General features: G+C 41.8%; 1 protein-coding gene across 1 annotated transcript in view; it reads left to right on the plus strand.

Annotated features, from left to right (window-relative positions):
• Positions 1–12208, plus strand: part of SGK1 (serum/glucocorticoid regulated kinase 1) — a 73517-nt gene that overhangs the window by 37646 nt on the left and 23663 nt on the right. Inside the window, exon 3 of the mRNA XM_040058005.1 lies at positions 10922–11000. Within this exon, the coding sequence (XP_039913939.1) occupies positions 10922–11000 (79 nt within the window). The remainder of the gene's footprint in view (positions 1–10921; positions 11001–12208) is intronic.

Below are 12208 nucleotides of genomic sequence, written 5' to 3' on the forward strand. Positions count from 1 at the left end.
GATGTTGGCCAGCCCTTTTGTGCAAGATCAAGTCTCGTTAATGATGACAGCATCAAATATCAATCTGTCAAATGTTCAGAAGTAACACTGTTTGCAAATGCAAAGCCAGACTGCAAGGACCATGCAGTCCATGTTCATTCCTTCCTTGGAGCCTGTATTGTGGATTGGTTTAAATCTGGTTTAAACCAGATTTCAGCCAAACTGGACATTGCTGTATGGCTGACCAGTGTAAAAAACATCCATCCAGATAAGAATGATATTCATATAGAACTTTACAGCTTAAGTCCCTCAATTTATTTCTTGGGTAGAGTGAAGTTTTAGAGCTTCATGTCTTAATGCCAACATGTATGTTCATACTGACATATAAGTTGTATTGCATCTAGGGTGGCTGACAGCAAAAGCTGGGAGGGATAGGATGCTGGATACCGAAGCTGCCTTGACAGCCAGGGAAGTGTTGGAAAATATCTCACTATTGCTGCCAGTTAGTGAGCCCACACTGAGCCTGCGCAAAGAATGTCATAAATGCTTTGTGGCCACAGTGCCATTACTCTACCCAGTGCTGGGAGCTTCCTCAGGTCAGAGTCATTGCTGTGCAGCTGGGGGATACCTCTGTGACCAGCTCTGATGCAGTGGGCCTGTGTTGCATGCTAAGCTGCATGAGTGACCCAGCCATTTTTGTCTCTTGTCAGGAGAGCCAGAAGAAACCCACTGATAAGAGCTAATCATACCCCTGACATGGCAGTAGCCTATTCATTTAAGTCATTTCAGTGTCTATACCTGTTTCTAAATGGTGAATAACAATCACTGCCCTCATTATCAGGCCAGCATCACTCCACCTCCACCACCTCTTGCAAAATATGGGTGTAGAATAACAGACTTGTCATAGTTGCATACGATTCCATTTCAAGTTTTACACTCACACTGCATACAGCAATGGCATTATTTAGATATACATTTCCATCCCCTATACAGCTCTGCTTCATTTCTTCCTCTGAGCATTTATGGAACAACCATTGCAACCATAATTTAACCTAAGTAAAAAAGTACAGATTTTGCTAATTTACTTTCTTTCCCTGTAATGGAGGTCTCACTCCTGAAGGTAGAGTGAGATTTTTCATTGTTTTAAACAGAGAACAAGACTGTTTCTTCACTATGTCACTGAGTTGTCAGGAATTAATGGAAATATAATTTCAAGTATAGCACAGGTAGACAATGACTCTCCAAAAACATTTTGCTTCTAACCAGCCTCATTTCCTTTCCATTTTAAGGTCAAATGATTCCTTAGCAGGGAATAAGAAAGGGAGAATGAACAAGCACTTTAAAAAGAAAGGGTCAAACCTAAGTACAGTAGACAATGTTTTCTTGTAATAATACGTTCTTGACCTTGCTGTCACTGGACTGAACATATTTTCAAGTGTTATGAAAATAGCAGTACTTCCCAGTGAGTAGGACATTGAAACTGTCCCTAGAGCAAGTGACATAAGGCTTCCTCAGGATATGTATATGTCAGGCAATGGAAATGTAAGTCTCGATGTGGCAGGGCTGTTGGTGAGTGCTGCTGGTGTGTCCAGGTACATTTCTGCTCCTCCTACAGCCTCGCCTTCTGTTCTTCAGTCAACCATATCTGCCCTGTATGAATAAGTTTATATTCCAGATAAGATTAAAGGATGTGCCAGCCAGCATCTTTGTACAGGGACAGAGATGACTGTAGAGAGCTCCCTACCACTGCCAGCACAGACACTGCGCAGGGCGAGGGGACATAAGAGGGCTTAGGCTATGGTGGCAGTTGGGGTGGAACAACAAACCTGGTGAATACCAGGAAGACTTAGAGATCTCACCGAATCCCTCAGGTAAATTGCTTCTGATTTTCTCAACGGCTGTAAATCTCATCTGACTCACTATGGACCCTGCACACATAAGAGCCATAATCCTTTACCTCCTCTCACCAAGCTGCCAAGACCTGGAGCTGTGCCACAACAGAACTAATAATTCAGGAACAAATTTTGCCCTTTTCCTGAGTAACTCACCCTTGTTTCTGAGCAAATCCTATATACATGAAGTTTTAAGGGCTTGTTAATCCTATTGGCAGGATTCCAGATCCACTGTCTCACTTAACCGAGTTCAGTCCCTTTGTATCTGAATACATGGCACTACAAGCCTTGGTAAAAGGAACCCCAAGTGCTTGATGAGCAACAAGAAAATACGCAGAAAAAAAAGGGCTTTTCCTCTGGTATAAGCCCCACTGTACGTATAAACTGATTGTCTTACTTATGTAAGAACGTATTAGGGGATATAACTTCATCAAGAAAATTAATTGGAGGATTGGAAAATAAAGCCTATTCCAGATTCTTTGAACTGGGATTTGAGTCTGAACAAATCTTCAAACTCTTCGTTATTTAGATTTTCCAGCTGTAAAATTGAGATAATTATCCAATTAATCCTTAGGAGCAGTACTTCAAGATGCCACATATTATCAATTTTCCCTGGCTCATGGAAGTCCTACATCACTGCATGAGCAGTCACTGCTTTCATTTCTTTCCACATACAGAAAAATACAGAACAAAACAATGTTGCAACTAGTTTTCTATCCTAGTGTGTAGGGCAGAGAGAGGATATAGTCTAGAAGGTCTGCAAAATGCCTGTGCAATAAGCACATTTAGTATCTGAAGTAAAATCCAGTAATATCTTCTCCCTGGCAATAGGTGCTATGCGACTGAACAGCCAGAGAACAATTATCACTGTAGGCAGATATGATTGTTGCTGAGACATTTCACTTGCTCATCCATGGGAAAATGCTCCTTGCTCAGGCCAGAAGCCTTTCAAAGCAAGCTGTGAGCATGCAAGGTTCACCGATTATTTCTGAGGGCAGAAAATGAGTTCAGGCAAAGTGGGAACTGACTCCAACATTTGCCCAAATCTATAACCAAACCTGAAGTGAATTCAGTCAACATTCACTCTCCTGCATTAGCTGTTTGTAAATTAGAGTGGGATAATGTACAAGTTAATGACTTTGCTCTGGTTAGGGCTGGAAAGAACCAGAAAATACAGTCTTATGACACTTTCAGTCTGATTCCTGGAAAACAAGGACGTGTAGCCTCGGAAGGTATCCACAGCTCTGAGGGACCCTGTGAATATGTGGGAACCCTGCCCACTCTGATCAACACAACTTGTTTCATTGTGAGTGTTCTGTCGGCTCTGCATACAGCTACTTTTTTACGTCTCTCTTTACTTAAAAGTTAAATTCCACACTAAAATTTATTTCAGGCACCTTTTATATTTTTTATTATGGGGTATAATGCATTAGTTTCTTTGTGATAGTTAAATTGTAGTCTTCAGTTTGACCTCCTTTAGTCTACGTAAAAAGAGAAAAATGGCAATAAGTCCCATTTTTGGATAGTCTAGACATGATCTCTGTTTCAATTACACCTTGTTTTATTTTGGAAAATACAATCAGTGTTAAAGGTTGGGATTTTTTTTCCTGAACTTGATTTAGGATATAGGTAGATGTTATTGTGAGTCAGCTAGAAGGGCTTAAATTTATAGCTCTGTTTGCTACTTTGTAAGAGCTCTGCTTGTTTTTCACTTTTGTCAAATGCAGTGTTGTTTAACCCTGGATGAGAGGGCCATGATGACTTCATCAAAAAGAAATTTGAGAGGCAACTTGACCACAGCCTACAAATATCTCCCTGGTGGAGCAGCTACTTGTAGCACAAAGCTCTTCAGGGAAAAGATATAAAAGCATCCTGTGACTGGAAGATCAAGCAAAAGCAATCAATAAGAAAAAAAGTGAAAAAATGGTTGAACAAATAACTCATGTAAAGAAAAGTGGATTTTACATCACTGAAAAACCTTAAGTCCAAACCAGGCATGAAATATTTGGTGAGGTAGCAGTAAACCTGACAAAATTCTGTAGCCAAATTATGCAGAATATCAGACAAGTTCATTGTGCCGTCTACTTCTGACTTTACAGAATTTATACTCTACCTGAATTTCCACACTCTTCAGCATTGTCTGGTCTCAAGATTCCTATTCAGTCCCATGGAACAAAACACAGATATGAATCTGAACCAAAATTCAAAGTCTTTCAAAATCTGAGGCTAGAAACCGTGGATCTCGTATCTTTGCTTTAATGAATTTTTAAACTGAGAGAGAAAAATGTATTTTTAGAAAATGTTCTATTCAATGTTTTTATTTCCACCATCTGACATGAGCAAAGATGTCAGCTGCTTTATAATGATCAATCCAAATAACACTTAAATGCATTGTTTGGACTAGTGTAGTTCTACTGCTGAAAAAGCAATGGTGAAATTTCATGTTATTGTAGATAAGAAAAGTGCTGATTTTCCCTGCTGCTTGTCCCTTGACTTTGTTTTCTCAAGAGGAAGGATTCTTTCACTAACTGAGCAGGTGATGTAGCTGCAGCATGCTGTACATTCATAATCAATTGCTGATTGATGCAGCCTTTACATTGCACTGCACGTTTGCAGTTTCATTGTTCCCAGGACACTGTCCTGTGAACCACAACACAGTCCTTCCTCTTGTTACATCAACCAGTCCCGTTCAAACTGGTCTGGTTCCCAACATCATTAAACACAGCTCTGGCTTGCACTGTTGAAGGCAATGAATCACAAAAGCTCTGATTCACAGAATGTTGTTCAGCTATGTCCCTGAGCTTGGCTTTAGGCTGGGATAAGGTCCTTGGTTCAAAAACTGAGTTAACCCAGTGCCAAATTCAGTTAGCCCGGTCTGTCCTTCTGCAGAAAAATGCATCTTCTGTCCCCTGGCAATGGTCAAGGAACCTCTGGAAGAGGGTTATCTTCTTTATGTTTTTGCAGGTTAGATGTGAACTACTCCAAATAGCTTGGACTTGTACAGATTAGCTGCAAGTTCTACATTATCTACTAATGCTGGTTGATCTTCATGCTCCGCTTTAAATGAGTTTATAGTCCACCAAAAATATCTGTTTCTCCCTTCCTTGATAATCCTAATTGACCAAAACATTGACGCAAATAATAAGATTTCTCACAACTTTACAACTGTCAATGCAAAAACACGATATTTATTGAAAATAAAAGTTTGAGTTTGAATAAAATATTGCTTTAATGAAATGAGGACACTTTTTCCAATAACTAACAGCAATGCTGAATGCCTTTTTTTTTTTATTTAGCAAAGATATAACAGGAATTTATTTGAATAAATCAGTAAAACATTTGAAGAACATTATTGTTTTCAGTCTTGGTGATTCTTCATGGAAAAGCATCCTTCAGGTCTCAGTGTGATATCTGATATCTATATTGTGGCTGTGTCCCACTTCTCCCTAAAAAAAAAAAAAAAAAAAAAAAAGTATTTTTTTGCTCAACTCTCTTCTGAGAAATAAAGACACCTCCTGCTTTTGCTGCTCTGTGTTGTGTGTTTGTGGTAGTAATAGCCCAGGAGCTGTGCCAGCAGCTATGGGCACCTGCAGCTCGCTGTTCCCAGGACTGGCACTCTTTGCAGAGATGCTGTGCAAGGATGCATTAATGTGTGGAGATACACAGAGATTGGAGAAATAGCATTGTGGCACATAAAATGGCTTTCTCTCAACTTTTCAGCTCATTTAATTATGGCACTGTGACGCAGCACAATCAAACCCAGTCCAAGTTATGGTTGGTTTATGGAAATCCACATCACTGCTTTTTCCACCCATGGGAAGAACTTAGACTTCCTAGACAGCTATGTAAACCTCTGAATATGCTTTCATAGGCATGCTGGGAGAACCTGCCAGTAGGAACCTCCTGTAGCCATGTCACGGTCTAGGCAACTTCAGATTTCAGACTCACCTGGGGTTCTTGCTTTGGACTCCAGCATGGGGACAGCTCATCTGGTCTGTTCTCATTTCAGAAGATGCAGATGACTGTGGTCACCAGAAATGGTGATAGCCCTACCTAGGCACTAGACCCAGTGGTGGTGGTCTTGGCAGATCTTTTGGACTTTCACTCAGATAACATCACTGAGACTTCAACAGCGCTGAAGCAGCTATGCCAAGAGAAGCATGGATAGCTCCCATTCATTTCAATGGATAACTGGCTGTTATGACTGACTGCAGAAATTTTAGCCATTTTATGAATCTTTTAACTTAGGTGGGCATTTCACAAACACAATCCACAGAGCTAAGCATGCTTGGCCCTGTCACACTCTGATGTTGCCCTCATTGGAAGAGATTGTCTACAAGAATGAAGATGTAAATCTGAACATGTTAACTGTCATAAAGGATTCGATGACTTATTTGTATAATTGAAAACCTTAAGCAAAACCAGGATATTAATTGTCATCCCAGCAGCAAAAATATGCTGGATCCTGAGGCTGTCGTGCTGAATAAGGTAGATCCTCTTCAGGACTCCAGAAAACAGCAGTGAAAGCAAAGCAGAGAGTTCAATGAATGAGTGTCACTTTGTATCTGTGAACATCTTTTCTTTCTACTTACAAAGTGGTTGTGGTATTTATTCTAGATAAGATATTCTGCTTCCATTGTTGGTATTGATGTCCTTTCTAGTGAACAGAATATGCAGCAAATAATGAGCTCTTGCTGTTAAGATGTTCAGCAATTAAATAATTAACAATGTTGATGTGTAAATTAGGCTTCAGAGTTGAAATTGCCTTTGCAAACCACATTTCTCTGGCTCTTGGTTCAGCAGAGCAGGTGAGGACTGGCTGTAAGCTAAACAGCAGCAATCCCTCTACAAGCACATGCCTTAGAGTCACAGGTCACTTCTAGACACAAGTGCTATCTGCCCTCCTAACACTGTTATTCAAAGAGTAATATGTCTTCTTTGAACCATCTTCTTTCTCCCTTTTTTTGCTGCTCTCCTCTCCCCCCCTGGCACCTTGTTGTGTGCAGTGAAGCAATGTGGACCCCACATCACAGCAAAGGAGGGAGCAATTTCTGAGGGTCTCAGCTCCTTTGGGGCTCCCACAATCACAGAATCATAGGATGGTTTGGGCTGGAAGGTACCTTAAAAGATAATTTAATTCCAACTCCCCTGTGATGGGCAGGGACACTTTCCACTAGACCATGTTGTTTGGGGCCCCAGCCAACCTGGCCTTGAACTCTTCCAGGGATGGGGCTTCCACAACTTCTCTGGGCAACTTGTTCCCATGTCTCAACAACCCTACAGTAAAGAATTTCTTAATAAAATCCAGTATCATCCTTCCCTCTTTCAGTTTAAAGCCATTCCCTCTCGTTCTGTTACTACATGTCCTTGCAAAAAGTCCCTCTCCAGCCTTCCTCTTGGGCCCCTTTACCTGCTGAAAGCTGCTTTCAGCCCTCAGAGCTTTCTCCTCCAGACTGGACAACCATGTCTACCCACAGAGGTGCCTGTATGAATGTCTGGATGCCCTTAACCTTTCTCACATTGGCTGCCATGAGAAAGATGAGCTTTTTCAGAGTATCTCATGGAGTATTTGAATTTCAACAGCCTTTCACTCTCCTTTTCCTACACTAAGAATGGGTAGCCATTCTGCCTACCTTGTCTCATTCCCAGTCTTTATTTTAGGGATGGTCTCCTGGCTGAGGACACACCAAGAGTCCTTACAGCTAACGAGAACTGTGTGTATAGATCAAAAGGAACAGAGAAGGAAGTGATGCAGTTGCTATTTCGTTAAGCATTTATAAAGACTGACGTTCTTTTTCTGTCTAAAACAAGAAAAAACAGGATCATGCAATTAATGGCATGTTTGCCCAAAATATATAAAGCATTGAAAGTTAGCCAAAACCAGTACTTCAAGTTGTGTTGCTTGCACTGACATATAAACTTCTGACTTCTATTTCCTTTTATCTTCTTCCAATGACACTGAGATTGGAAAAAACTCAAAACATAATCTAGTGCTGTTAAACTCTGCTTCAGAGAAAGAGCCTCCAACATGGTTTACGTCTTGCAAACCAAAGGATGTAGTTTTCCATAGCTGATTCCTAGGGCAAGGCTTAGTGGGAGCAGTCCCTCTCACCTTGGCAGTTGGTCTTCCAGCGTCACATTGTTGGAGTGCAAGAAATGCGGGAAGGGAGAAGTTGTGCTGTGTGGTATGAAAAAACTTGCTGGTTTATATACTGTATTGTATGGATATTGTTTTAAAATATTTGACCTGCTGAGGTCTTAGCTGCTGTGGCTTATGTGTACTCAGCTAGCACAAAGACCTGGCCACTCACATTAAATGACTTGTCTCCTTTCTCCTTACTGAACTTTAGGCTTGAGCAATGTCAGCTAGGAAACAGTCTTAGTCCAGCGTTTTACAAGCACCGTGGTAAGCATTTCACTGCCACAAATGAAAAGAAAAACTTCTTCAGTGCAACTGTTATAGAATTGAACTACTGATTTGGTAGTATGTGAACATAACCCAGGAAAACATACAAAAGAAAGATTCTGCATACAACGACAAAGGGGGTCTTCTCAAGGAAGCCACAGGTTTTTAGAACCTCAACTAAAATGGAAGCATAGAGATAAAAATGGAAGGTGTGGTTAAAGTGCCACTGTACATACAGATAATTGTGGGGAAACTAAAGGAGGAAAAAAGTAAATTAACAAAATTACTGAAATGGATGTATTTGTTAGCAATATCATACACAGTTAAAGTGGGCACACTTAGTGCTAAAGGAGTACTACAAGCTATTTCAAACTAGGTTTCCCACCCATTTGTGTCACTTCTGTACTTGGTGATCTCTGTGTTTCATAAGATTTAATGCTTTTACCTTCCATCCCTGCTGTGGGATACAGAAATGTTATTGGCTCTGGCTCTGCAGACTGGCACTCTGGAGTGCGGTCAGGTTGTTATCAGCTCTGTGACCTCCTGGATTAGCCTGTGATACGACACACAGGGGTGATGTGCTGCAGTGTCACTGTCTGCTGTGAACTCTCCTTCTGTCAGCAGGAACAGATGTGCACCTTCACTCCCACCCAGGGCTGCTCCTGGTGATGGATGCACTGGTGATTCAGGTCCCTTGGTACAAGCCCCAACCGCCTTTTCTTGCACATGCAGAACATTGTGTGTGCATGAGGTGAGGGAGAGATGTGTGTGATCCTCCAGGGGGTCATTGCTTTTAGTGCACTGTTCCCATTCTGCTCTGTTTCTCTTTAGTACCTGTTTAGCATGAGTGCTTGCATGGGAGTCTTTCCATGTGTCCATCTGTACAACTTTCCAGACTTTTACTTTCGCAGATTTTGACAGTGATGGATCTCTTCTCATGGCAGGATAGCCAAGTGTTTCCTGGACTTTATTAAGTAACAGAGTTCAGGGTTTGCAGCTTTCAGCATCCAAAGTCTGAATCATGTTCCTCACGGACATTGTGGACACAACACTTCTCTTTGACACCGTGGCTCTGCCCATATATACTGTTTTGTACATTGTACATAAAAATGTGCTTTTCTGTAAGGGCAGATCCAGGTCTAGAGTCTGCTTTTTCTTAAATGTTTTTCCCTGTGTTTTCTGAGCTTGTGTCTTTCTGGGCGTCATCAGAGTTCTGTCTGGAATGCATCGAACTAAACACTTTCTCTCCTTCTCTCCTTTCATCCTGCACCTACATTCTATTCCTCTGCTGCCTCTTTCCCACAGCCCCTCTGGCTCTTTAATCAAGCAGTTTTACAGTAGCCAGAACAGTGGCTGTCCTGAATGCCCATTTCTTCCATACTATTTGTCATGTGCTTATACGAATAAAGATAATCAGAAATATGCAATCAGAAGAGTGAGCCACCTTTCCAATGTTTTGCAATCCTGTGAATCCTCCAGACAGCCTGTTTAGAGTGTGTGTAATGGGGGGGAAGTTACATTTGAGTCGGGACTCTTTTGAATGAAAGTATTTCTAAAACAAACTACACAAAGAACAGTACAGTTGACAACTTTACAGAAGCAACCCACCAGAGCTCCAGACCCACACTGACAAACTCCCCAATCTGTCAGGACTGCAGACTTTGAGAAAAGTGCATTTGTATAAAGAAGTTTTTAAGTTTTGATGCTAGCAAGAAAACTTATCCTGTCTTTGGACACCAGCACTCTTTACCATAAGTGAAAATTCCAGTGGGAATTCTTTACCTTGTTCTTCTGCAGCACCTTATTTGCTGTTTGACTGCTTCTTCATATGTTAATGCTGGATGCAGCATTTCAGTAGGGTGGAGAGCCTGGGAAGCACTTTGGTACAGATAGGGTTAGCAATGGTGTAATTCTGCTTCACCCTCACACTCAGGTTTTCACCCAGAAACAGCACCACTGAGGTCAGAGGTTTTATCCAAGTGGTGACAGAGGACAATCACAATCCTAGTTCTCAAAATTCTTGCACAGCTCTGATTGAAACCTCACGTGAGTAAGAGAGGTCTAGAGGGCAGTTAGAGGCATTGCAATAGCAGAGATGAGGATAAAGTGTTATTCAGGAAGAGGAACACGCATCTGTAGCTCCCATGTTGGCGATATCCCAAGGATATGCGAAGGGATTGCACCTGTGCATCCCCTACACAAATCCCACCCCTGTTAAGGTTGTCCCTGCTGTGAAATAAAGTGGGCAAAGTAGCTCTCTGCAAACAGTTCCGTGCCAGGAGACAGACTCTTTGGGACCCTGCCAACCATTTCCTTTCCCTTCCCCTACCTCTGCACGGCCAAGGCAGGAGAATGAGGCTGGACCACCTGGTCCACAGTATAAAATCAACGCACACAGTTTGAATGGAAAAATGCAATTCAAAATACAGTGACTCACAGGGCCTTTTTCTTTTCCGAAAGATAATAGTACCTCACACTTCATAAGATTTCCGCTGATTATAGCAACAGCTGGGGAGGGCCCTTGCACTGTCACCTGAAATATGCACTTTAGATGGAAAATAATTTTGGTCTTCAGTGTTACAAAGCAAAACACACCTCAATAGGAAGCTCTCATGACCTAATGTATTCCCTCTGTGTTTTTCAGATGAAGGAGCTGCCCCAGAGCAAAGGAGATTCGCTGCCCAAGCCGGAGCCCAGGACCCTTTGGGTTGGTGAGGACACAGGTACGGGCTGTGCCGCAGGGCGGGCAGTGGGGCTGAGCGGGCAGCGTGCTCTGCTTCTGACGCGCCTTTATTCTGGGCTGGAGTGCTTTGTCTCCAAGCCAAGCCTAATTGAAGGATGTTTTTCATGTCAAGATGAGATGCAGGCTCTCACCCACTGAGGGTTTGCTGGGTGAAAACAACAACAACCTCGCTTGCGCGCATGGCCGCAGCGCACAACATGCGGCACAAAGGCTCCAGAGGAATTATGCCATGGCATAATGAGGAGAAACAACAGAATTTGAGCAGATCTGTTTAATAAGCTGTCAGACACGTTTCAGCATTGACCCGTGGTGTGAGCACAGCTCTCGTTAGCTACAGCAAGAGTCCTGTGAATGCATCTGAGGGCAAAAGTGGCCACTCAGTGACCCCTGGTCTGTATGTAGGAGAACTGAGCTGTGCACAAAGAGAAGTCTCAGTAGTTTTGGCATAGATAAAATAAATTGAGTGTGTTGAGCTCATATGCGTTCTTCTTACTCTTGTCTCCTATCTTGGAATTCTGCTCTTTGGAGGGATGGGGATTTTTTTGTGTGTATTTTGTTTATCTTTATTTCTCTTGGCCTAATCAATTATAAGCTTAGATATTTTTTTTTACAGATGGAGAGTATACCAGATTAACTTGGATTGTTGGTGCTGTGGTGAGGTGACATATCAGAACTGCATTTAAGCCAAGAAAAAAACTACCCCTAAAAATGCTGTGACTGCACAGTGCAAATGTCCTAGTAAACATAAACTGCTCCTAACATGACAGTAGATGTCTGATCCTGAGGCAGATTTCACTTGGATGTTTGGGAGATTTTCTTCCTGCTTCCTTTGCCATTTTTGCAACTCTCCCCCTGGGAAAAATCCCAGAAGCCTCTGTCCCTGTTAGGAGGAAATCTTTCACTTCCTTGCTTTGATTTTGAATCCTTAATGCTCTTGGTTAATTCCCCTGACCTATAACCAGTCTTGGCTACTATGCATAGACATTAAATCCTGATCTGGATGATAAAATTTTATGAAACAAGTTTAGAAATACATTTAATTAGCTAAACATGTTCAGTCAGTCATGAGATCTCACATTAGTGTGTGAATGTTGCAAATTACAGTGATTCCTAAGCAGTGGTAGCTATAGCTGTAATACATTTTTTTTCCCAAAAATACAGGAGCCCACACAGGGAAGTTGATTTAAC

The sequence above is a fragment of the Hirundo rustica genome, chromosome 3 (genome assembly GCF_015227805.2).
Source record: "Hirundo rustica isolate bHirRus1 chromosome 3, bHirRus1.pri.v3, whole genome shotgun sequence".
NCBI lineage: Eukaryota > Metazoa > Chordata > Aves > Passeriformes > Hirundinidae > Hirundo > Hirundo rustica.